This window comes from Apteryx rowi, unplaced genomic scaffold (assembly GCF_003343035.1).
Source record: "Apteryx rowi isolate R43461 unplaced genomic scaffold, aptRow1 scaffold_68, whole genome shotgun sequence".
In the NCBI taxonomy this organism is placed as follows: domain Eukaryota; kingdom Metazoa; phylum Chordata; class Aves; order Apterygiformes; family Apterygidae; genus Apteryx; species Apteryx rowi.
In genome coordinates, this window is record NW_020450960.1 from 2,262,824 (window position 1) to 2,289,356 (window position 26,533).

The 26,533-nt window shown below is 41.6% G+C and overlaps 1 protein-coding gene across 1 annotated transcript in view; it reads left to right on the plus strand.

Moving 5' to 3' along the window:
- CSMD2 (CUB and Sushi multiple domains 2) overlaps positions 1-26,533 on the plus strand; it is a 331,313-nt gene that overhangs the window by 82,342 nt on the left and 222,438 nt on the right. Inside the window, exons 4-5 of the mRNA XM_026086083.1 lie at positions 6,646-6,840; positions 15,284-15,491. Of these exons, the coding sequence (XP_025941868.1) occupies positions 6,646-6,840; positions 15,284-15,491 (403 nt within the window). The remainder of the gene's footprint in view (positions 1-6,645; positions 6,841-15,283; positions 15,492-26,533) is intronic.

A 26,533-nucleotide genomic window follows, 5' to 3' on the forward strand; every position in this document is an offset into this window, starting at 1 on the left:
TTCTTGCCAGGCTTCTACTGAGCTCAGGAAGTAGTGACAATTATTTACCAGTACAAATAATGAGCAGCTTAAAGTCCCAAATGTTAAGGAACCCTGCTTGCTGCATCTCTGGAGATACCTTAATGTATCCATAATTTACCACTAATCCCTCCAGCTATCTTTGAGGACCTCTTGCCTTCCCAACCCCTCCTGAAAAAGCTGCCTCTTAGAAAAGGATGATTTACAAAGCCTGCTGTCCTAATCCTGCTAGTAACAACCAGCTGATTACAGGAAGCGATTGTCACTTGATTAGTTAAGGGAAATAAAAATTGTGTGTGTGTGTGTGCCTGTCAAGTTTAGCTGATACTGGCCAACACCTTCAATAAACATTTTAAGGGCAGAGAGAAACACAGTGTAATGGTCTAAGCTTGTTTGTCTCAGAGATTGCATTAGAGTTCATGAGACTGAGGTTCTGTTCATGGATTTTGTGCAACACAGTTGATTTCTAGCTTCATTCTCAATTTGCCAAATGAAGATAACAATTATTTGCTATCTCCAAAAGAGATCAAGAAGATAAATGCAGAAATAGTTGATCATTTACAGTCTTAAGCTGAACTCRATTAATACGAGTTTGTTTTTAACACACTAGTTGGTCCACGGACACAAGGAGCATCTCCAACATGGTTGTGTGGTAGGATGCTGGTATAGGCCAACATTTGGTGATCACTCTGTAAATATTGCAAAGGGTGGAAGAGGCAGGATTGTTCTCGGGATCTCATTTTTTTCATGTTTTGAATCTTTTGCTATTTCTGTAGTGGGGGGTCATCAAATCTAAAGTAGTACTCAGCTGGCTTGCATGGTACTATTGGTATGGTGAAGTTGCTCTAGCATGTTGCAGCAAGGTAGATTGGAATCTGAAAATGAATTTCCAGAAAAGCCCTAAAACTACTACCACAAGTAAGATGGATGGTGAACCATTCTGGCCTGTTATTATCCAAAAGTAACTATCTGGCTGTTTTTTAGTGAACAAAGAAATATTAGAGGGAAAAATAGTTTCCATTTAGCTTTATCTCTGACTGTACTGGAAATGAATCATGACATAAAAGATAAAATGAAATGAAAAAGATACCATTTATTTCCTTTTCTGTAGCACACACTGGACACTTATTCTGAAGGTTAAAACTCTCCTGAACTAAAACAGATTGCACTAAAACACTGATGAAAGATATTAGAGTCATAGAGTATCCCTGTGGTATCCCCAAAAGTTATGGGCAAAGAGGGAGGGAAAATTGATCTATATGTATCCCCCTCCCATTGAAGTTCACGTTTGTGCTGGCAAAAGGTGCACTGCCAATGTGGTGCATAGATGTTTCCGTTAATTTTCCAGGTTTCTCTGGAGCTCTCCTTAATCTCGTTCTCTCCTTGAGTTTCTCGGAAGGCAGCAAATACAGTGCAGAGAGTCTTCTGAGTGAAACATTGCACTTCCTTGGCCAGGCTGGGGCTGTAGTAGAGGAGGCCTTTCTGTTGATTTATTTGGATGTCTTGACTTCCAACTCCCACTAGATTCAGGAAGCATAAGAAAATGGGAAGAGGGTTAGAAAAAGCACATGAGAGATTAATTCTGAAATGAGGGTTTGCGGAGAGGTATAAGCCAACTAGTCTAGGCCAATGGTTTCTTTATTTTGCTTGATCTAGCTAACATCCTTCCATAGGGATTTATAAATTATCCCATGCTGTAATAGCTATGTTCAGGAGCTAGTGAGTGCCTGCTCTGGCATGGCTTTCTTTTCTTTTCCTTTTTTCTTTTTTATTAGGAATGAAAATTAGTTGGGAACGAGGAGATAATCATGGTCTTGTATTGTAAAAGTTGTGCTCCTTGATAAGATTTCAAGGTTAGAACAACAATAGCATTAAAATATCTGTTGTAAACCACCATAGATAATTCAAGCAATAAAAATGTTTCTTTTAGCTATGTAAATAGGGTAATAGACTGGAATGCAGTAACTGGATCTATTGAATGTTGGAGTTATTTTATATTTGAGCAATATAAAGAGAAAACAGAGCCGAAGATTAATTTGAATAGGAAACAGTGAAGATTTCTCTTCTGAATGGTGAGTCAGCTAGGGATAGATTTGAGTATTTTTGTTTTATTTGAAGGTACCTGAATGATAACTCAAATGTATCAATGTGATGAGTAGGRTGAGAAACCTCTCTCTGCCTCTCTGCTTTTTTTTTCCCCCGACACAAAGAGCAGTGGGGTTTTAGGAAAGGCTGATGAAATTAGCCTGAATGCTTCTTGATGGCGGGATGCTGTCCAAGGATGTGTTGAGTCACATCTAATGACTTCAAAACTACTAATTAATTCCAAATGAACTGGAATGATGAGACGCAGCTCTCAGAAGTGCTAGGTTTTTAAAGCTGCTGATTTTGAAAACTTCCAGTGTAGTGATCCTGGACATGGGGATCGGAGAAGTTGTGAGCAGCCTGTTGGAAAGGGCAAAAACAAATGAGGGTAAAAGTAAAATCAAGGGTAAAAGTAAGGTGAAGGGTGTGGAGATCTTGCTGTTCTCCAGCTGATTTGCTGTGGAGATCCAGCTTTCTTTAGCAGCTCACAGGAATGGATGGTGGAAGATTCTCAAACTTACTGTTTTCTGTTCCAATTTCTTTAGCAGTTGGCTTTCAAACATTGCACTGTCAAACCTGTGGGAGACCTCTAGTCTTGTACTGATGGATCTGGGTAGCAAGTTTATGAAGCCCAGCTCTGAAAAGGAAATAGATCTACAGTGCTCTTTGATAAGCCTTATAGAAGCTATGTAGCACACAGGATATTGGATGGTGCTCCCAGGGTAAGACAGTGTCCTTGCATCCAGGACATGGGGTGTGGGAGGCATCCCTGGAGCACATGCATGTTCCACAGGATGAGAATGCAGGGGCACAAACTGAAAGACAAGAAAAACAGGAAACCAGAGAAAAGTTTAGAGCAGAAGAGAGCTAAGGTGGGCAGAGATTGATCTGAGGCCCTAAAATTTCATTTTGAAGAATAAGTGAATTTGAAGGATAGGTTGAAAACTATATACAGAGTTTTATGTTTTCATGGTTTTAGTCCTGGCTGATGATGTTCTCCAGTGTCCTGACACTTTGTGGTTCCTTGCTAGAAAGATGCTTTTTCTCTCTCCTTTCTCTCAGATCACCCTTCCTCACATCACTTTGTAAGGCAGTTGCGGCTTTAGGTCTCACCTAACCTTATTTCCAGAGATCAAGTAAGGGTCTGGTCCCACTTGTGTCTGTGCTGGCATTTAATGCCATGACCATGATTCCTCTGCCTTGTCTTAGGGAATGAGCTTTCCTGGGCCATGTATCTGAGTAGTGCTTGGGACAATGTTGTTTGAGGTATGTTGAGGAGCTCTGCAGGTGCAATTGCAATAAAATAATCCTATTTTCCTTTCTTCTGTCATAAAATAGGATATGGTTTGGCAGTTGTTCAAATCAAGACAAGTAAAATAAACTGTTCTATATTCATCACAGAAAGAAACAGACTTAGCTACAAAATGAGTAACAGGACCTTCTATTCATCTGTACCAATCTGGTCTGTGGCTGCATTCATTTCCATACAATCACTGGAAAATATTATGTTGATTGCCAGGAACAAAGCTTGGAGGGTGGGGGGGAAATCTATGCTACTAATCTACAGTGGAATTGGTAAATGGGTAAGACAAAGCTTTAATAATATTATTCTGTGCGACATCTGATGTAAATAATACAGTTCTATTAATCTCTCAAGCAATCAGAGTCTGGCTGTTAGAGGCAGCCAAGTATGAGCAATAATATTATCTCTTCTAAGGAATGTTGGAATAAAATCACAAATCCATTGCTGTGAGAGTGGTGGTTGCACTGGCTCAGGAAGTCGCACCCGGTGCTCAGACAAAGCCGCTGGCTGCCCATGCTGGCCGAGGGGGCTGGAGAGGGCATCTCCACGCTGTTCACCTCAGGTGCTTGGATTTCTACCTTGCCATCTGCTGTCAGGGTATCGTGAAGCTGTGCTTTCTCAGGAAGCACGTGCACTTTGTCTTTTGACTTTCCTCCCTCCCCCTGTAGGGGAAGGTGGACTTCACAGCTCTTGTTTTGGGGTTGGCCAAATTCATCTGCTGCACAAGTACATCAAAGGCATGGCTGGCAGCGGATCCTCCTGTGGGCAGCTGTATCTGTTGTTCAGGCTGAACCCGCGCTGTGGGTGTCGTACCAGCCTCTTTGGAAGCTGTTCTTTCTGCGCCGGAGCCAGCGATTTGAAGATGTGTTTGCCTTCTGCAGATGCACAGCAGTGTTCAAAAATCAATACTCAGTCATGCAGCAACCCCACTGAATCCAAAGCAATCAAGGAGTTAACGTTGCCTCCCCACAAGGAGACACGTGTGTGCTCTGTCCTGTAACACAATATTAGTTAATGCAGCCAAATGAAGTAGAATTTTTAAATGAGATCCCATTTTTCAACTGTGATTTTAAGATATGATGCAGGTCAGGGTTGTCTGATTCTTCACAGTTCATTAAGTAGAGAGCAGCTAGTGTTAGAGAGTGACTTTTAAAAATGATAGATTTTTATTTATAGAAAAGTTCCAGTCATTAATTTTGAAGGAAGAAAGCATAAAAGCAGGAGTGGGTTCATTTAAAAAAGGGGGGGGGAGGGGAGAAAAAGACATTAGTAATTTAATTAAATTGTGGTTTTGAGTATCATTACAGAAAATGAAACATTAGTTCTACACTGCTTTTCAAGCCATGTGACATATTTGATAGCATCCTCCCTACTTACAAAACCCTGGTCGTTAATATTTCTATGTGAAAATTGTTGATGACCAGATAACTGCCCAGCTGCAGGGGCTTTTTGGAGGGATGTAAATAGTATTTTGGGGAAGGGAGCGAGGGGCAGAAATCCTGCCGGATGAAGCTTGGACACGGCCACCCGGTGCTCTGCGGCAGGGACCGAAGTGCAGCGTTGCGTTCCCGGGCTGCTGGAGGCGCTGATCCGGGCTCGGGCAAGGCTGGGCTGCCGTGCGCAGGGGTGTAGCAAGAGCTCGCAGTCACAGCGGACTGGGGAAACGGTTAGGAGAGGAAACTGAAGCAGTGCAGGAGTCCCAGTGCGTGTGACATTAAAATTAATCGAGTTCAAGATGGTAAGGTTGCATTTAATCTGGAAGAGGGCTACCTAGAAAAGGTGATCTGTCTGGATCCAGGGAGCCTAATCCTATACTCATTACAGATTAATCTTCCATTGCCCTCACCATGAGGGATGCTGTCCGCGTATTTGCTGCAGAGAGGCCTCTTGCGGTACCTGAACTATAATCCTAGGAGGCAGCTAGTCTGCTGGCTGGGCAAGGCCAGCACTGGAGGCTCAGCAGGGGTGTTCAAGTCTCGCTCCTAAAGCACAGTCCCATGCCAGGACAGAAAGGTAGCGTCTTTGTATCAGTGTTTARGGGTTTATGTTTCATTTCATGTGGCTACACAGTTTTGGTTATATTTTATTCTGCTGCATGACTTGTATGGTAGCATCTCATTTTTCTCTTAATCTCCTCCTCCTCCTTGGCAGAGCTGCAGACTAGACCTCCTGTTGCTCCTAGAGATTCATCTGTTTTTATGCGTGCCCCAACAAAATTCTGTTTCGTATGTTAAATCACTATGTAACTTTGGTCACGTCTTCCTTCTATTGATGTTTCAGCCTTAATGAAAGAACCCTGCATAAGGGCCTGATCAAATCTGATTAAGTCATTGTTAGTCTTTTGATCATCTTCGCTGGGTTTTATACTGGGCCCTAAATCCRTGAATTGAGTGGATCTTTCTGGAATGGTTCATGGGAACCTGTAGAATTTTATTTAATTTCTCTGAAGCTGCTATACAGAGACATTGGTTAAGTGTGTAGGATTGCTTAAGCGTGTAGCATTTACACAGTATTTTACCTGCAACTTCTCCATTTATATTAAAATAATGTAAATAATTTCTGATGAAAACTTCTGACTATACTTTGCCTTCAGTGAAGTTGAGTCCGTCTGCATTGTTCAGGAATCTAGTTGGATGTATCTATGTAAAATCCAGGTGAAACGTACAGTGAAACGATAATGAATCCCTGTGGACTGAAATATTGCTCATTTTGTCTAGACAATAGTTACTAATTATAGGTTTTGCTGTCTTCTRTATGGCTCTAAGGCATAACACACTTCTGACTGTTGCAGGGGCCTTTGTGAGGTGCCTGGTAAAGCTCTGCTGAGAAGCATTATTTTGAACAGGAATGTAATCTCTGGATTTTAATCCACTGTAGTCATGTCAAATGGCTGGAACTGCAGGGGAGGTGTAGGAGAGAGGAATGCTATGGTTCAGAAACTGGGGAAACAGATCAGGAAAGAGTAGATTTTATTTCTGACTCAACTGATTGGGACTGGTTGTGCTTGCTTTATATATACTTAGTAGATACAGTGCTTAAATGTTAGCCTTAACTAGCTTAATGAATTCTGGTGTAATCCAGCATGGTAAGTTTAATGATTATTTGCTCTTTACATTTTAAGTGATACATTAACTTTGAGACTAGGAGGATGCCATTGAGATCGGTCATCTCTGTGGATTCTTCACCCGATATGCGTGTTATGATGCACTGTCCTAACCAAAAGCAACTTTCTTTGGCAGTTCTACCAAGTCATACGTGTGGAAACCCAGGAAGGCTGCAGAACGGGATCCAGCAAGGGACAACATTCAGCATTGGAGACAAAGTGAGATACAGCTGCAATCCAGGCTTCTTTTTGGAAGGACACGCGTTGCTCACATGCCATGCCAATTTGGAAAACAGTGCCTCCTGGGATTTTCCTCTACCCTTCTGCAGAGGTAAAGTGTCCTCTCTTCATCTGGAACAAGCCACAGTGAAACAGGATTTTAAGTTATTTGGGCTTAATAAAAAGTTCATGAGCTATAGGCTTGATTTAAAAGGCTTGAAGACTAAACATGATGTAGGTAACACTGAGATTCCATTTTATAAGATTCCCTGAAGCTGCCAGGATTTGGATGAATAATAGGAAAGACAAGGTACTTGAAGTATTCAAAATGCTACACAGCTACTTTTAACTTCAGTTTCTTTGCCTAAGGTTAAAGGGGGGGGAGGGAGGGAGGAGTTAACCATCAAGATAAGGCACCTTCCCAAGACCATGGGATTTTCTTTAGATCAAATATTAAAAAATGAGACTGAATTTTCTTCTTTTTCAAATGTCATACTTGCTTCCCTTTTGGCAAATTCCACAATGGTTCTAGTGTTTTGCTTGTAAAGAAACCTGAGTCCGCACAGACTGCTGATGTGCTATAGGATGCTGCCAGTGGGGCGTGCAGCCTCAGAGAGGCAGGTTGCTGTATGGGAGGTAGAATCTGGCCTTTGCTGCGAAAGGCTAGCCAGGTTTTCTGCCCTTTTGGGTATGGTAACTTCAATTTCTTTATCAGTATAGAGCACTTCTTGCTAATTCTCTGGGGCCACAAGGGACTAGAAAGTCCGTAAACATTACAAGTGTCTGGGTTGTTTTACCAAAACGGTTGCTGCTGCTTGAAGTCTTTTCCCCTCAATTCCTTGTATACTTCAGCAGAGCATCTTATATTGATTCTTTTTATTGACTGTCTACTTGTGCAATCAATTAGTAGGTCCAAGCTGTAGCATAAATCTTGAATTTAAAATGAGCAAATATTGTTTGCTTGGTGTGTTCTTAATGCTTTCTTGAATGAGTCACACAGCAGTAATACATGCTGCTTACTATATGTCTTGTATGCTTACGTACTGTTTTGGGGCTGTGGGTATTATGCCACTGAAGGCCAAACCGATACTAGAGGGACAGCTGGCATCTTTTTCTTTGACATTTCAGGATGATCAATTATGATTGTTTTCTTTTGAATCAGGGTTTTCATTATAACCTTTTAAAAAAAATGAGGGGGAGAAAGTGTCTCTTCTAAATTCACTGGAAATGTGGGGGGGAAAAGCATCTACTGAATTTCAGCCTYGAGAGTATCCAAAGCTTTATCCTTTTTAGAAGGAAAGAAATTCTCTGCATGAATGGACCAGTGTTTCCTCTAGTCTGACAGCAGCCTTCCTTGCAAGAAGGCAGTGTATTCCCCTTGCCCTGCTGCTATTCAGGTATTTGTGCAGTAGTCTCCAGTAAGGGAGGGATCAACTCCTGACCCAGGAGGCTCAACAGGTCAGGCTGAAGTCCTGAAACATGAGGATGGGCATCACTGTAATTTTTATCTGATCCCTGCTGCTGATGGAGTAAAAGATCATTATTGCATTTTTGTCTTGCGCTGCCAAAGTTGCTTTTAATTGTAATAACTGTGTTTGAATTTTGTATGCAGGAATGATGATGGTAGCATCTGATGTATTTCAGAATAGAGGAATATTAAAGTCTATGATGCTTGCAGTAGTGCTGTGTGAATGGCTCTGATCACAGCAAACCAGCTGCTTACTAAGGTGCTCTTGTATAGCAGTGTAGCCCGCAGGTTCCCAGAGGTAGCCACCCCTTCTTGGTAGGTTTGGTCCTGATCCTTCAAGACTAATAGTAAAACTTCCAATAAATTTCTTGGAAGCAGGAACCAAGAATCTATCCATGTAACTTCTACATCTTGTTCCAGAAAGGTAGAAAGTAAGTAGCAAAAAGAGTCTGTGAATTGACTTGCAGAATTTGAAAGCTGCCTGCCTGGCTGCCCTCCTTCTACCGTAAGAGTTTTCAGCAGTCAGGCATTTGTGCTTGGCTGATAAAGTGGTAATACAGACTTCGGATGTTGCAAGGGGCAAAAAGATTTGTGTACTGACAAACAGATTTACCACCTTGTTCTTCAGGGAAATTAATGTTTTCAGAACTGCTGCATGAAGAGGAATATGTATTTCCTTGACAGAGAAAAGATCTTCATGGCCTATGCAGCTTATATTAATCCAGAAGGATAACTGTCTTAAGAAGACAGTCAAATATTATAGCAAGTTTTTTAAATGATCAGTCAGACTTGTAAGTGATATTTGTAGCTATATGAACTAGAGTCAGTCAGTCATGTGGTCCAGAATTTCAGATGATACTGCGCCACTCAATAAAAGAAATGCTTCCCTGTGTAGAGAATTGTATGATTGACTGGTTGCATTTAGATTGTAGAAATTGTACATTTCCAGTGCATCAGGCATTAACATTTGCTGGCATATAAACCTTTGAGAGATGTCAGGCAAAACTTACTTTACCGAGGTACTGCAGGGGAAGCTGCTGACTATGGGGGAGCTGATTTATTTCTTAGAGTTCTTTCCCCTTTTAAGTAGACCCACCAGACAAATAACTTTTTAACAAAATGGCAATGAATGGCATTAACAAATCAGCACCTGTAAATAGATACCAGAAAACAGTGGTATTACAAAAAGCTCCAAGTGTGTGGAAGCTGTTAAGAGATGATGAATGTTGCTCTTACCACAGGAGCTACCTCAGTGATTTCCCCAAGTCTGACTGTAATTGGAATGACTTTCAAACGTGGGCAAACGCAATAGTGTTCAGAAACAGTTTCTGTTATTTTTGTGTCTGTCAATCCATGACTAGAATGGGGATGCTGAGGGCTGAGCGTGCATAGTTCTTTCGTTCAGCCCTTCTGGAAAAACAGATGTAGCAGAGGGTGTTGGCTCACTTTGTCCCCTGGGATTAACTGTGATATTCACTGGAGTTGCTCTGTGTTGTCTCTGGTGGACCGGTGACAGCATCATCCAAGCAAGACTATGAGCCTTTTGCACTCTCTCCTCTTGGTGATAAATTTTTCTGAAACTTGGGGCTATTGAAATACTCAGAGGCTTTTATTTTCTATTTGGCTGGCTCTGTATTCATATAAATACCAACTGTGTTCTACAGGTACATTGTCTTCACTGTAAAGTAGGCAAAACTAAACCTGCAGCTCATTTATGAGTTAGAATAGACCAGAGCAACATATTCGGTGCTGGGAAACAAGAGCACAACCTTATGCAGCCTCTACTGGGAGCACCTTCCTTAGGTTAATCGTGTGCTTGTGCTTCTGCTCCCGCTTGATCTTTTTCTAGGTTCCTTCCCTGAATAAACTTGGACCGTTCTGGACCTGTATTATCCTGATCCAGGATTGCATGTTGGTGGTTGTGTGCATGCACAGTGGAAAGCATCCTAATTGCTTCTGGGAGAGCATTTTGAGACCTGTTTTAACATAGCCTACTACAACAAAGAAAAATCTTCATTTAAAGGACAATTACTTCCTATGCCTGGTGTAAATGTAGCAGTAAAAAAGAAATCTAAGGGATTTGTCTTGGTGGTAATTCCAGCTGAAAGTTTGTTAGACGCATTTGTACATGTTCTTCTGTTTTCTAATGTAAGGTGGAGGTGGGTCACACTGCAGGATCAGATTTAGACAAATCAAGATGAAAGATGTCCTCTAGCAGAGCAGGTATTGCAATCTTGAGAGCAACTATCTTGGGAATAGACATGTCTAATGTCACTGCAAAGGACATCATTCAGTGTGGGGAACTCTGCCTAATAAAGAATGCCCTTTCCCTCTTCCCCTCCTCTCCAGCAGAAGGGCAGAGGTGTGAGAAGTGCTGAAATCGGAGTGTAAATTCCTGCAGTGCTAATCAATAGCTTTCTGTTTCTTTATGCTCTTGTCTTTGTACTTGTCTTCCTCTTTGTAGCATCCTTTTATGTACAGTGCAAGCCTTGTCTCTGTTCCAGCCTGTGTGATGAAATAATCAAACATGCAGGGAAGTGCATGGTAGAAAAGAATAAGAAGCAAATGTGAGAAGCTAGAACTTAGCTGTGCCAGGACAGCAACGCTTTAAAGAAGTGTTGTGACCCAGCAGCTCTTTCTTCATAAGCGTTGTCTGTACTCCTTTACATATCTCTCAGTTTTAGAAGTACTGTTTTTATAAAGGGTAAGTATAATCTTGGTGAGCAAGGGAAGTAGGAATGAGTTCCAGATACAGAAGGTATGGCTTGTTTTGCAGAGAGCAGTTGAAGCTGCTAGTACTGTGGCTCACCAGTGGTTTTGGAAGCAGTTACATCAAAATTGATTCTTGGACTCTGAGCTAAAGGAGACTATAAATTCACTCTGCACAGAATCTGCTCTAGTGAGTTATGTTTCTTGCTTATGTGGCAGGAAGGATTAAAACTGCAGTGATCTCATTCTAGGAGCAGCAGAGTAGCAGTGAATGACACCTCGGTGGTGATCTGTAAAGTAGCGGAGCAGAGAAATGGGTGGCAGCTCTGGCTGCCCAGAAAAGGAGCTTGTCTGTGCCTGCTAGACAGTGTGTAACTCAAATTTGCCTTCAGGACTGTAAGTCCTCAGCCAGTCTGGTTCAGATTCTGAACTCTGGACAGAATTGGCATTTATCTCATCTGTACAATATGTATCTGAAAATAACCTGGAATAGTTTCCCTATTGCATGTATGTTGTATGTCTTATATCTATTTTGCACAGTTCTGTATCCACAGAATAAAATAAGGCCTACTACTTAGTCTAAATGGGACCTTAAAGCGTATCCTACAGGTCTAGCTCTACTTTTATCTTGACAGTTGGTATGCTGGAGGCAGAACCCCAGCTACACTTGGAATCCTGTCTTCTGGTTTTGCTGTGGTCACTGAAGAACAGTCCTTACTTGGGTCAGTTAATTTCAGATAAGCCGGGATGTTATGCTTGAAGTTCCAAAAGAATATCCTGATACATCTCTGATTCTGTTTTCTAAAGCCTATCCATGAATGCGGGGAGAGAAGTCTTGTTGAGATTGTTTGCTGAATTTAAGTAGAAATGAAAGGTTTATGGTTCTGGTAGGCAGATGAGTAAAAATTCAGTAAGCCAGCTGAAAAGTTGAGAACATTTGTGAAGCTACATTTTAAGCGTATCAAATATGCATAATCTCATTAAAAGTGGTCTGTCTTATATCTCAAACAGCTGCTTAGACTGCACCATGCCCAAAATATTTGAAGGGCTGTTCTAGAAGATTTCAGAAGATTTTAAAATGTGTTTTAAGAGTAACAAGCTCTAAAAACATAAGGAAGTGTGTAGTTAGAGGGGGGATGGGAAAGGAATACATTTTCCATTAAATATCTTTTGCAATGAATATTTTTTCAATATTTTTAATTGAAAACAGTCTCCTTTATAAAAGACCTTTGGATACATCTTCAGCTACTGTAAGTCAGCTTAGCCCAATCAAAGAAGGTATAGGCCCCTTATTTAAGAATTCTAAGACTAACACAACATCAAGAGTTAATTCTTTAGTATATTCTCCATACCTCCCTGTATTCCTTCTAGTACTAGAACAATTTTAATATACCAGATATAGTCTCAGATTTCTTGGAACCCGATAGTAACCATGGCTGAGAACTTGCCCACAGGAATAGCTTCTTCCAAATCCTTGTTGCTTTTACACTGCTTTGATCTGGGGACTAGTAGAACTGAGCCGTATGAATGCATGATCATAGTGAAAAAACAAGTTTTTGGTCAACACCACCCATGCCTCTGAGAACGTGATGTTCACATGCAGAATCTGGACTGCTTGCAGATGTCTTGTGGTGGTGATGCAGGACCTTATTTGCAATGGTATTTTGGACTGTTGCCTGAGGCCAATAGTGGCCAGGCAACAATAATCTTTAATGTAATGTATTATGCTGGAGAGAGCTGCCCTTCTGGGGGGAAATGTCTCAAGGATAAATTGCTTCTTCAGATCTCTGTGCATTGCTGAAGCAGCTAATGATCTTGCTTGGTCTGGCTGGCTGCTAGGCATGCGGTCTGAGAGAGTTCACTGGCTAAGAATCTTTTTTGCATGTATTTCTTTCTAGCATCTGCAGGGGGACTTATTTGTGAGAAATTAATTTCGAACATGTCAATAAACTGGTGAATTATCCTCTATGGCTAGAATTCGCTCATCCTCTAAAAAGCATTTTCATTCYCTCTGTGGGGAGGGATGGGTTTGGAAGTAGCCATTCTTTTACTACTTGTCTCTTTTGTGTGGACCTTCTCTGGAGGACACACTCTGACTCTTGTGTGTGTTGCATTGAAGTTTGAAGGTACTTGAGCTCTGCAATACTCAGCAAGGTGCTTCCCCCTGTGAGACAGAACCAGTTGTAAAGGGCCTTGATCCCCACTGGGGCTTAGAGGTGCTGGTGCAGCATGCGTAGTGTGTTGGCTTACAAACAATAAGTTAATGTCCTGGGGTGTTCCTGCCTCAGTGACTTGCCATCAGTCAGTGGGAAGCACGTGTCTGTGCCTGGGCCTTCTGCTCGTTCAGTTGGCTGCCTGCGTTTGGATAGCAGATGGTCATGAGAAAGAAAAGTTGGCATGGATGAGAGGTTTGTTTTAGTTTGTCTTTCAAGTTTCAGGAGTTAAAGGCTGCAAGTTCCGGCCCTGCTGATAATCCTGCTGATAGTACAAGCCACTAATTCCTGGAAAGGTTCTGATAGCTGAACACTATAAAAGATCCTACTGAGCTATCCTGCAGAGTCCTCCTGTCTGATCCTGGATGCCAGTGAACCATTGCATTTTGCAAAGGTTCTTACTTGTGTTAAATTTCAGTTTGGAAGAGGGGTTTTTTTTGTTTTTTATGATTTGTCACAAAAACACGTGTTCATAATGTAAAGCCCCGAGCTCCTTGACTAACGCATCTGAAATGCTGCTCTGTAGTACAAGCTGTAAAGTTAACAGGCTTTTCTTAGCTGCGTTGCAAATAAATGCCAGGCTGATGCTGTATGTACAAGAGCTGTGTGCTGCCTGGGCACTAGTCAAATTAATTCTTGGTTTCCTTTATCTTCCTGCACATGTTTTCATTAGATTCTCCTCCTTTAATTGTTCTAACAGCTACTGCTGATGAAAGTCTCACTGTAAAATAAAAGAACCTGCAGCGAATGGGAGATCCAGTATATAATCCAGAAATGTCACTGTTTGATTGTTGAACGAATGGTTAAGTTTTTACCGCTGTGGTTTTGGCAACAAGATCAATTTCTTTCAGAGAACAGGGCAAACCAAAGACCAGTAAGGCATGTATGTAGAGTATTCCACTACTTTCTGTTAAACGTTGTCCAGGCTAAGTGCCAAGCTTGGTGGCTGTGTAAGATGGCTGCAGCTACTTGCTTTCCCTGTCTGGCGAGAGCAGGAGGGGAGTTACTGAGTGTGGTCACCTGCAGGGAAAATCCCTTGTGCCTCTTCCATGCTGAAGATGCTCTTGAAACCAATGCAGACTTCTCCTCCTGGCCGCTTTTCAGCGGAAGTCAAGACCATGCCCTCCATGTGCACTGAGTGTGTCAGAGCTGCAGATCCTGTGGGGTGCAAATGACGACTCCTTCAGTGAATATCTGCCCTGATACTAACTACGCTTCAGCATGCACGTGTTCCTTGAAGAACAGAGCTGGGGTCCTAAATCACATATTTCCAAAAGATTTTTACCTGTTTCAGGTACCAGTTTTTCCCTACCCCCCCTCCCAAACCAGCTACACTTTCTAATTTGGAAATGTCTTGGGCTTTATTGACTTTCTGTAGAAATACGACTTCCAAAAAAAACCTGGATTTCATTCCCAAGTATGAGAGTATGTTTGAAAGGTGTGAATGTTGGATGTGAAGTTGGAGGAGGGACTTTTTCTTCATTCTTGGCTAAAAGGCATATTTAGTGTTTTGGTTTGGGCATACATTTCACTGCGTTTGTATTCTGTTGGATGGGAACTCTTTCAACTCTTGGCAAACCAAAACCCCTTCTCTGCTATGGTTGGAGAAGGGGGCCGTGCCTGTGAAACCCTCTTTCTTCTCAGTCTTTGAATTCCCTGTGGTTTTCCTCCTGCCTTGCCATCTACGGGGATGGGAGGAATATTATAGAAAGCACCTCAGAGGATCCTAATTAGGAGTAGGGGCTGCAGCAGAAGAACACAGGCAACAGCGTGTGAGGAAACAGTGTCCTGACAGCAAGATGCATTAGGCTGAGGAGCTGCCTCCCCAGGGAAGTGGTAGAAGCTCTGTCACTTGGGATGTTTAAAATTAGACTAAACAAATCACTGGAAAGTGTACAGTTGGGAATAAGCTAACACTTGCATGGAGACAGACTGGATGACCTAATAGTATTTTGCATCTCTCAACATCTTTGTTTCTTAATAGTGTGTGGAAACTCCCCTCCTGCCCCAATAATATAATTTTTAACAATATTCAAAACAAACAAACAAGAGGTTTTAGCCTATTACAAAAGTATTGGGGCTTTTAAAGCTTTGTTGTGACTTTTTTTTTGACATATTGCTTTGTGCGCTTCAAGAAAATCTAACATGCGTTGTGTGTCTTCCAGCTGATGATGCTTGTGGAGGGACATTACGGGGACAGAGTGGAATTATCTCAAGCCCTCATTTTCCTTTGGAGTATGGCAATAATGCAGACTGCACATGGACTATTCTAGCTGAACCTGGAGACACTATTGCTCTAGTTTTCATGGATTTCCAACTGGAAGATGGATATGATGTTCTAGAAGTTGCTGGAACTGAGGGATCATCGCTCTGGTAGGTTACTGGCTATACTTCTTTGTGATCTGCAGGGTAAAATTTTATGTGTAGAGATACAAACCATGATAGGAAGTTCAGAGTGAGCAGAATTAGTATGGAATGGAGACAGTTCCTAGTTATTCCCAATCAGAGGTTATACCTGCTCTGTTCCAGTGAAAGTCCCTTGGATGCTTTTTATTTGCTTGGTAAGTTTTATACTAACTGTTGTCTACTTTAAAGCATGTTTTTGCAAAAAGATTCCACAGTATGTGACTGGTTAGTAGAAATAAAGAATTACAAAATAAAAACAAAGAAACCCTTGGCTGTACCATACGCAAACCTTGTTTTTGTTAAATTGCCTTCTGATTATTGCTAAATATGTTGCTGACAAGTTGACTTTACTGTTAATGAACCTGCAGCAAATGGCTACAGATGAGTTTGTTCTTTAGACAGGAGGCTGTGTATGGAATTTAAATACCCCTCTTCTCTCATCCCATTAAGTTTGCTTGAGCAGTGCTTAAATGTGCAAGCTTTCAGAAACATTGCATTTATGTATAATAAATGCCCCATTGATTTTTTTCAATATACTAGAGCGGCCCAAATGATCAGTGCTATGAAATCTGAAGTGAGGCTTGCAGAAGGAATTTCACGTACTGCTTATAGCAAAGGAAAACTGTCTCTAATCGATCTAGACACTCTGATTTTCTGCTTTGTGATTTCATTCAACAAACAGTTAAAACTGCTATCTAGTAGAAGATGATAGGGAGTGATCTTAGACCCAACATTCCTCTGGAATGGAAGAATTAAGTGTTTGAAATAATTAGAACTTGCCTGGGATTATCAGCAGGAAGTTAAATTACGATTATTTATGAGGATTCTGTCACTGCCACAAATAATATTCATTTAAGTAATTTACACTTGCCTGGCAATTATGGGGGAATAGGATTTGAATGTTCAGGATGCATTAATATGACAGAGTTTGCCATTTACTATGTACCAATTGTTTACTGTTCCCAGGACCCCTTTGAAAATTAGATGCTGCTGTTTCATAGAAAAAAAAGTTTTTATTAGCATGCATTAATATTTTAGGGCACTGTTACTTTTTAGCCATTATGCACTGCAGAGAGGATCAGTCATCTGTGCTATGTGGTAAAGAAGAATGTAGTTAAGAAACATTATTCAGCCTGGAGGTGTTGCTGGTGCAGCACTGTGTCTTGTCATATCAAAAATAAAAACAATGCCTGTCAGAGGGAACCTGCTGGGAAAAAAATAAACTACCCAGAAATACACCGTGGTAAAAGTTTAAAAATGGCAAGTATGTCTTAGAAAATCAAGTCACTCAACTTTCAATAATACACACACAAAAAACTTTTTAGAATGAGATATAAGAGCTATTTTGAAGGAGTAAGTCTTAAATCAGTTTTGGGACCTTTTCACAGGGAATAATGATGTATTTACTAACTCCCCCCAACCCCAAACACCTACTTGCTGCGTCTTTAATGTCTCCCTTTCTCCTGATGGAGGTTCCCTGGCAGCTGGATGAACTCTGCGAGCTAGTAACAGCAGTGGACTCTGTCTGAATTAGCTGGTAGAGCAGTCCAGGCAAGAGATGGGTTGTGTTAATGAGTGAAACAGGCCGTGCAAACAGGAATTTCATCTTGAGCTGGTAGCAGATGCTGTTCCTGCTTTTCAAGGTTGGTCCTGCATTTTTATAGCATCATGAAATGCACGTAGGCAAGATAAACACACCAGTCAATTCAAAGAGACCTGGTTTAGTATTCTCAGGAAGTAAAATTTTCAGTCCCATAAGCAGAATTACAAAGCATCTTATTTTAAATTTCATTTTTCAAAGCTGGCCTTCACAACTCAGAGCCTGGTAATTAAATTCAGATGACTCATTTTTCCCATTTTAAAATAATTTTTGCCTGTGGGGGGGAAAAACTGGAGCTCATATCTCCTCTTTAAATATGTTGATATGATTCAGCTTGAAAATATAGCTAAAACTTTTTTTTTGACTTCCTCTATGAAAACCTAGTTTTAATTATTGGCAATGCGGCAGATAGACTCATGGCCAAATAAACCATTCTATTGAAGTATCTTGTAGCTAAATATTTCATAAGCATTATAGTTTTAATCTGGTCCAGAAATGTACACAAACAATTAAATTTCATCTAAGGTATAACTCATGTCTATTTTCAAGCTATGGAATATTATATAATGACAGTATCTACAAGAGCACCAACTCAGCACATTAAGCAAGCTTGCTTTGGGCTGCTCTTCTTGAAAATCTTCTGTGTTTTGTTCACCCTCCCCTATCTAAAAATAGATGCCGTTCTTTTTAGGGCAGGCTCTCTTAACCCGCTTGCCTTTAGCAGTCACGGCTACTTTGCCGCTAAGGTGCGCGTTGATCTGAACACGCAGAACTGCCTGCTGGCGAGTCGCGCTTGAGTTGCGTCGGGCATGTGACCTGGCATGCACGGATCCTGCAGAGAGCGTTGACAGAGAAAGGACACTGTTATTCTGAGCATCCATATGTCAAGCAGAGCGATAGAGGTTGAGGAGCTATTTGAGGCATTTTAATACAATAACACATTTACAGCTCTTTTATTGTTCTCACAGTTTCTGTCATGGGGCCTTGGGCCTAGATTTCCTTGAAAAGTGAGAACTAAAATTCTAGTGAGCAGAGAACAGGAGGGGAAAACAGTAGTAGCGTGAAAAAGAGCCTATCAGATTAGAAATGACAATGTTGGGGTTTCAAAGATGTCAGTAGCTGTCTTGGCTTTCTTTCTAGGTTTGCTGAACTGATTGCCCTAATCATGGTGTTTTCCTACTAGGATTGGGACTGGCCAGATGTGGGAGGGAATTGGTAGTACGTATGCTCTCTCCTGTCGTCATCCCCATGCTGCCGCTTGTCCTTAAGACCTGGGGCTCTGTTCTTCCCCTTGTTTTGGAGTTAGCTTTGGGACCCGAAAAGTTTGATGGCATTTTCTTCTATAAATGCATATAGAAGAAGAAAATCCCTCCAAGCAGCTTGGGCTCCAGTTCTTAACGGGACTGAGCTTTGTTGGTCATGCGCTTTGTTTAGGTATCTGCTTAGAACTGACTAAATCCCTCCCTAACACTTCTCAGGAATATCTGCTGATTAGCACTGTTTCTTGGCACCTTAAAGCTTTGTTCAATGGCAAGTACCTCTGTGGGTGCTCGGCTACACTGAAAATAGCAAACTGTTTCAAGCTGGATGCCTAAAAAAGCCAGACCACTTGTGATGATAAGAAAGCCTCCAGTCTGGTCCTGGATGGTACTTAACCCATTCTGTGGCTGTGCTAGATGTTCCCCCCACCTTGTCTTCCTTTTAATAGCTCAGTGATTGCTCTGAAGCTTTGAGTAGGTGTTGGGAAGAAAACATCCTGGGATGTTAAATTGTTTTTACAAAAAAATCCTAGCAGCTTGGCACACCAGACAAGATTTGGCAAGCGCATCTTCTGTGTGTTGTTTTTTTTCTCTCTCCCCAGCTTATATTACACTCCCCTCATCTCTGCCCAGTCTGACTCCTTTTGTAGCTTATTTTGCTGTGTCATAGCAGCGCGTCCTGTCCTGTCTTTTGCAAAACAGTATTCTGGAAGCTAATGGATCCTGTAGCTAAACAGAAGCTAGCCTTGAGAATGACAATTCTCATTCAAATAATTTATCATGGTACCTCATAAGTGAATGAGGACTTCCTGTCTTAGCACAAGTATAATTTAGGAGAGTAATGGAAATAAATCTAGTTGTCTGTTACTTCTGCAGAAAGCATGATTTAGTTGTTTAAAATATTGGCTGTGACCTCCTGCATGCTTTTGTGGAAGTCTTTAGATAAGTTGCTTTGGGGATATCTGAGGTTATGGTATGGGAACTCCCGCAGGGACCAGTAGAAGTCTGGGTACAGCAGCTCAATATTGGTTATTCTGCCCTTCTGTCATTACTGCTGCATTGATGCATCTCCTTAGGTTTAGAGAAATTCACCCGTGTGCTGTGCATGCTGCACAGCCGCCTGGGCTCTTAGCCCACACTAGTAGCGGGTAAGTCTTTGCCTTGCCTGCAGTGAACGAGATCTGAATGTCCTATATTTGTGCATATTAGCTGCAGTTTTAAGACAGCATGTGTAAACAAAGAAACTATGATTGACTTCCTTGTGCACTTTTCTGTCATCTCGTCTAACCAATCAAGGACCTATATACTGTGGATAGGTATGATGACTTGTATTACAATTAAAGTGTTATGCTGCTATTGACAGTGAAGATGGTGGTGTAGGAAATGACTTAATACCCAATTTATGTATATATGTGTTTATGGGACTTGACCAAGAGAAAGTGTTTATTTTGCTGTGTACAATGCAAATATTTGGTGAAGGAGGTCTTTGCAGGCATGCCAATGCAGCTGAAGCAGACAAGATAGATAATAGGAAGCCTTGTTCTCAGGCCATATAGAGCTGGGTGCAGCAGAGTTCCTTTAGACCAGGGATCCTGGAGGTTGTGGAAATATTAAAAAGGGCAATCGAATGTTTGCTAATGTTTCTTTTTTGCTTTTGAGTCAGAAAATGGGGGAAAATGGGGGGAGGGCACTAAGTTTTAGCCTGTCTGCTGAACAGGTAAGCAGCTAGTGATGATGCTCTTCCCCCAGACCAGCGGTGTTTGGCAGTCCATGGCTGTTCGTTCTGCTGAGGAAACCATTCAGAAACCTCTGCTCCTCCCAGATGAATTAGTTCCATGAGATAAAACTAACAAACCTCTTATTTGTCTGACTATGACAGACTGTCTGGCATGTTTTGAGGTTTCGTTAGATGTTTCTAATCTTCAGATGAGAATTTACTTTGAGATGTAGATGACTTTTTTTAATAATGAAGCTTTTCAACTCTTTATAACTGCTGTATTTTGCAAGTGTATTTGGTAAATTATGAGAATCCAGGTTGGTAGGAGGGACAAGGCTTTAGCTGGGAAGATGCTGTTGCCTGCTGCTGGATTGTAGTGTGATGTTTTTCAGATGAAAAATATTGCAATATGCAAAGGGTCAGGACCATTTCGGGTTGCTCTTTAGCCTTTTGTTGGCTTCTAGTGGAGTGTTGAACACCCTCTTCCTACCTTATTTCACACAGCCTTTTTGTTCAAATTCAGCTGAAACCAAACCTTACCGGCAAAGCACCGCACGGTATCATGCTGAGAAGTTGCATGTTGACCTGCGAAAATGACTTGCTTTTGAATTACTTCGTTCACTTGCCCCTGGGTCCTGCTTTTCTGTCCAAGCTGTTGAGACTGCTTAGCCCCAAGCTATAGAAATCAGTGTCACTTGGAAATGGAAACTGGTACAGTTGTTCATCCTTTCTTCTGAGCAGTCCAGGGTGTGCCTGCCCTTCCAAATTCCAGCTCACTGCGGTTTGTTTCCATCCTGAGCTTAATTACACTTCTTGATTTCTTATTGTAACTTTTACTGACTGCGAATATGTGTTTAAAATTTTTTTTAATCTTTAAAAGAAAAGGAAATTATGCTGGCCACTTCCAGAAGCCACCTGCTCCCCCTTATATTTTTATCAGTGATTTCATGGTCCTTTAAAATTTTTCTCCTCAAATGCCTCACTTATGTACCTTATTCCAGGAGGAAATAAGCACATGCCAAATTTCAGTGTTAATTCAGAATCTAGGTCTCCGATATCTTTCTTCCCTATGGTCCTTCTCTTAATTACTCTCTTTTATGGAACAAAAGTCTAATTTTAGGGGTCTGCATCATCTGTCGTGCTGCCCCTCTGTTACCCTCCGCTCTCTGAGCCTTCCCTTGTGAGTTCCCTGGATGCAGTCCTCGATGCTGTGTTGTTAATCTCATGCTGGGTGACGGCAGTGGGAGAAGCAGTAGGTGTCCCCAAACACCTAAAGTATTTACTTTCCAGAATTCTACTCTCTATTATAGCTTTGTTTTTTACAATCACAGGTGCTTGCCCCATCAGTGAATTACAGATGTTGAACAATGAATAAAAACAAGGGAGTGCATAGCAGGGGTGAGTCTGGGTGGAGAACTGAGGACCTTTGAATTCAAGGTTCCTTTGCTTAATTCTGTAACATCTTCCTTTCTGGAGTTGAGCCCAGGAGGCCCCAGTCAGACACCAGCCCCTGTAGAGGAGCATTTCAGAAGTTCTCTCTTGTTGCTACATATCTGCAGAGAGCTGAGTTAGGGGAACAAATGGTTGAAAGAACATCATCTATGTTTCTGCAGCTCCTCTTGGCTGTTGCTGACAGTATTTCCTTGTCGTTATCTGCAGTATCTTCAGAGTACCTGTGTTTTGAAGGTTGCTGTTTCAGATGATGGTGATAATGTTGGTTGTCAAGAACTGTTCTCTGTATTTGCTTCTAATGAATTATGTGGAACCAACCTATTTTCTTTATATCAAAGTGGTTTCTGATCCTTGGATATCTGTCTCAGAGCTTTCAGCGTATATTTTCAGCTCGGACCTCAGCCACTATCTACTGAAGTCAATGGGAAGACTTTCGCTCCAAAGGATATCTGAATCAGGGCATTAGGGTGTTGTTACTTAAACTGTATTCCTCTGTCCACCATGTTGCAGCTCAAGAGACGTGAACCTGCATCTCTCACTGGTGCTGGTTGTACTGATAGTGCTGCTACCCAGCATGTGCAGAGTAGTGGTAGAGCATTTGCAGGAGTCTTGCAGACTTTGTGTTACACTAAGCAACTACCCGACACACTTGTGTCCTGGGAATCGGCGTTCTCCATTGTGCTTCTGCTTCATACTCCGAGGCAGCTGCTGTTCGTTGCAGGTTTTCTGTAAAGCGGATTGCCAGATGACTGCTGAAAAATGGTTTTCGTCTTTCACTTGCCACCCCCCTGCCCCCCCTTCCAGGACCTGCTTATATTTGAAAGTTGACAAGCATTATCCTGCCTCGATGCATGCATGAGGCAGAAGACTTGAGAAGATTATTTATTGCGTGTCTTGAAATAACTTATTTCATCACCGGTTAAAGCCTAGATAATGCAAGTGTGAAAGTTTTCTTTTCCTGTGCAATGAATTAAGCTTCCTTGTTGTAAAAGCCAGTTAAATAACCGATACTTTATCTGTAATATTCAGATGCTGCTCTTCCTTGGTCCTGTTTCCCATAGGACTGGGAATGAATAAAAAATGTGTATGAAGTGGCTTTTAAAATCCCTATTTAAATGTCGGTTACATCTTCATCGGGATCTGGAAATAATTTCCTTATTTGACTTGTACAGCCTGAGTTTTTTTCTTTCTTTTTTTTCTTTGAAGGGTTTGGTTGTGCTTTTAATTGGAAACAAATTTTACACAGGCTTTAAAGCTGTGATATCTAAAAGGTTGCTTCCCTGGGAAATAGTCATCTTGCRAAAATCCCTTTTCTCCTAGAATTTGTATTCTATGGAGAGAACTTTTTGGAAAAGTGCTGAAGAAGTTTGTCAGAAATCAGACCATTCCTGCTCATGTGGCTGACTTCAGAAATGCTGGGAGCTCTCCTTGCTGGCCATGCAATGGTGATGGTCATCCCTCGTGGCCTCTGGCATGTGTGCGGCAGCTCTCAGGATGCACCAAGCCTTTGAAGCATGTTATACTGCACTTTAGTCCTTATTCTAACGTGAATCTGCAATATGAAGAACAGGAATTTGTAGGTCAGTGAGCTGATTTCTCCCTGAAGGGGGAGAGAGTACTTGGAGTGTTGGGTTTCTGGCCGCAGCTGAGAGGTGGAGCTGATTGCTTCCCCAGTGGGTGCAAAGAACTGGTGAGCGTTCGGATTACTGTTTTGAAGTGAAGTTAAAGGGTTGATAATGCTTTGTACAAAGTAATTTCAGTAGAGTAATATTGCATATTGTCCTAAAGCCCCCTTGGCCTGTTGCCTTACAGAAATAACTGAATGGGCAATTCTGCAAGAAAGGATTTATCAGGGTAAGCTGGTATTTAAAGATGTTTCATGGTTTAGCATACCTCCCTGGTAGGGAAAGGAAGACTTCAACAGCACCCCAGCCAAGAAAAATAATGTGGCAGGTCATGTTAGCTCTCATCAACTAAGGACTTAGTACACGCAACAGCTTCCTGGAGTCATGGTGCGGCTGAGCACAAAGCCCAGGGAACTCGTTTTTTCCAGCTGACAATTTGTGGCACATGCTGCTAGGCCAAGCTTAGGAAAAGCATGGCATTTAAATACTGTCACCATTTCACATGACTTCAAATAATGAGAAAGACACTATGTGAAGACTGCAGAGCTGTAGCTCTGCAACAGTGTTCCTTCAGTGAAAGCCATGAATTTGTCCAGATTTCGTTCTTTGCTTCTTGTCAGAGTAGCCCACTGTCCTCCTTTGATCACTGAGTTGTCACCTGCTGCTTCCCTCTCGCTGCGTTTCCCTACTGATCCTTCCTGCTGGGACAGGGTCTGCTCGGGGCTCCTGAAAGCCTGAGCAGCTCTTCTGCCAGAAGCGTGACAGTGAGAGTGACTTCTGTAACAAATTACAATGAAAGGGCCTCTCGACCTCTCCCACTCATGTTTCATTCAATAAAACATGATTAGATTTCATATACTGCTTTCTGGCTAATCTTATTTTTCTGTGCATTAATACGATTAATTCTATTTGCTAGATAGTAGAGAGCATCCCATGAATATTGAGGCTAACGGCAGGGAAGATAATGCTTTTTTAGGCTGAAAATTATGCTAATCATGTTTTAATTGTCCTTTTTATCCCAATTTGTCCTCCTTTCATTTGTTTGTTTTGTTGGTCACCTCTGAAGCAGAGAACACCCTATGCGAAGGCTACTGTTGCGTGGACTGTGCCTCAGGAGATGAGGTGCAGGAAGAGCTGCAGCATATGGGAAAGTTCTGAAAGAATTCCCAAACATGAAGAAATTCATACTTAGTCATTTCTGTGCTGGATACAAACACTTGGGGGGAAGAAAAAAGGACAGGCTTGTTTCCAAAAACACTTGATACCTGCAAGCCAAAAAGTTCTCAAAGATAGACTTCATGTGCAAATTAGGATAATGCAACTGGCTGAAAGCTGAGAAAATATTGGTAATCTCAAGAGTACCTTCTGGACATGACCCAGAATGTAAGTGACCATATAGATTGAAAAGCAGTGAATAGCACCTTTATTTGGCAGGGAAAGGGGGCTTTGCATAAGTGCAAATGTTGTCACAGGTTGTAAATAGCTGGACATCTGGGACTCGTTTCAAAACCTTGTCTCCTCCTCTGCTCTTGTAGTGGGATATTCATCTTTCCCAGGTCATGCAAGTGTTCGGACAAATGTTGTTGGGAAAGTTTCTGACTTCATGTAAAGGTCCTTCCAGGAGATGCCCCTGCCTTTCCCTTTATGAAGGGTGTTTGTGTGTGTGGCTTTGGTTCACTTTTTTTCTTGATCAGAGACCGATTCATGTCAGTGTGTGTGAGGTTGCACAGTTGCTTTTTGAAGTTGGCTGATGTATTTATGCAGAAGGTCTCCCTTTGCAGGGAAGCTCACCATGTTGAGGGAAATTGGATTTGCATGTCAAAATCTGTCTGCCGGAGCTGATGGCAGTCTTGTTTTACACTGCTAGTCCTTATCTAAAACTTCAAAGTGAAAGAGCATAGAGACCTCTGCAGCTGTTTCAGTACTTTCAAAGACTTTTTTCTTCTGGGTTTTCTTTGTGGACAAGCTCATAGATGGTTTCCTGTAGTTACAAGTTGTGTAAAAGAGCTTAAGTGCTTTGTTTTCAGATGTCACCTGTTTCCCAAAATATATTTTAAATGATCTTTGCCTACTGTGTTTTCTTCCCGAGGTTCAGAGCAGCTGCAGGAAAGCCTTTCCTAGTTCGTGTGTTCAGTTTTCTTAGGCTTTTCTCCCTGTGCTGTGGGTGGAAGTCACAACTGATTGATTCAATTTGGTGCTAATTCATAATTCTCTTGTTTAAATTCATTTTGGATGTCTAATGGTAATGTATCTGATATACTGTGATTAAACTACAGCTCTAATTCACATTGTATCTTAATTCATTAGAGTTAGGGAAGAATTGCATTTACCATGGTTTGCATAAGCTTAAGCTGTGGAGAAGTATCATTACATTTCTGTTGGAAATTCTCAGGTCTCACTTAGTCATACACATCTGCCCAACCTTATCATTACATTTGTCCCTGAAAATATTTAAGTGTGTGGAGAACAGGGAAGATGCATCCCTGGAGAGCCTACTCCAGGAGAGGTTTGTTTTTCTTCTGCCTTGGGATCTGTGATTGTGTTTCAAAACCCCGTCTTTTTCCTTTTTGCACTGGGTGATGGTGCCACTGATGGATCTTGGCACTGGCAGAGATACCTTTGCTGTCTCACGCTTCTTGACTTGACCATAGACTGCAAATCCAGTAATATTAGATACTAAAAGCAGATATGCATTATAAACATTTTACCTCTTAATGTCTTTGACATCTTACACACAGATCTAATGAGACTTCCCAAAGCCCACATGGAGAAGGAAATAATGGTTTCGGATTTATATGGCTATTGTATTTTGCTTCTTTCTTTTTGTTTTGTCATGGCAGGTCGTGATCTCTTTAGCTCATGCTGAGTTTGTTTTTGACAGCCTTGGCCGTTTCACAGTACGGGTGCTTTGATCCTTCCTCAAAGGGACATCTCTTGTGGCTGAATTTATAGCAGAGATCAGGAAGATTTCAAGACATAAGTAAATATTAGAGGATTAGTAATAGACAAAATGTTGTCAACAGCTAATATCTAATCACTATATTCCTGGCCTCATTAAGTTGGAATTTTCCAAGACACTGAAAACTGAAACAGAAAACTGGAGAAGTTATGGTGCTTCACTGAAGCAGTTGTGTGTAAAATGCAGTTGCCACCTTGTGCAAATTCAGCTCAGCATTCTGAATGCTCTGTGAGAAGTTGTAACCCCTTGGGCTCTGGCATGCAGCGGGCTGTAACCCTTCCTGCTGCTTGCAGTACCTGTGCGCCCGCTGGAGCTCTCCTCCCTGCTGCCGGTAGCTGAGACCTTACCGCTGCAGTGGCTGCTTTGGACGGGCAGGAGAGGAGGAGCGCGGTCACTG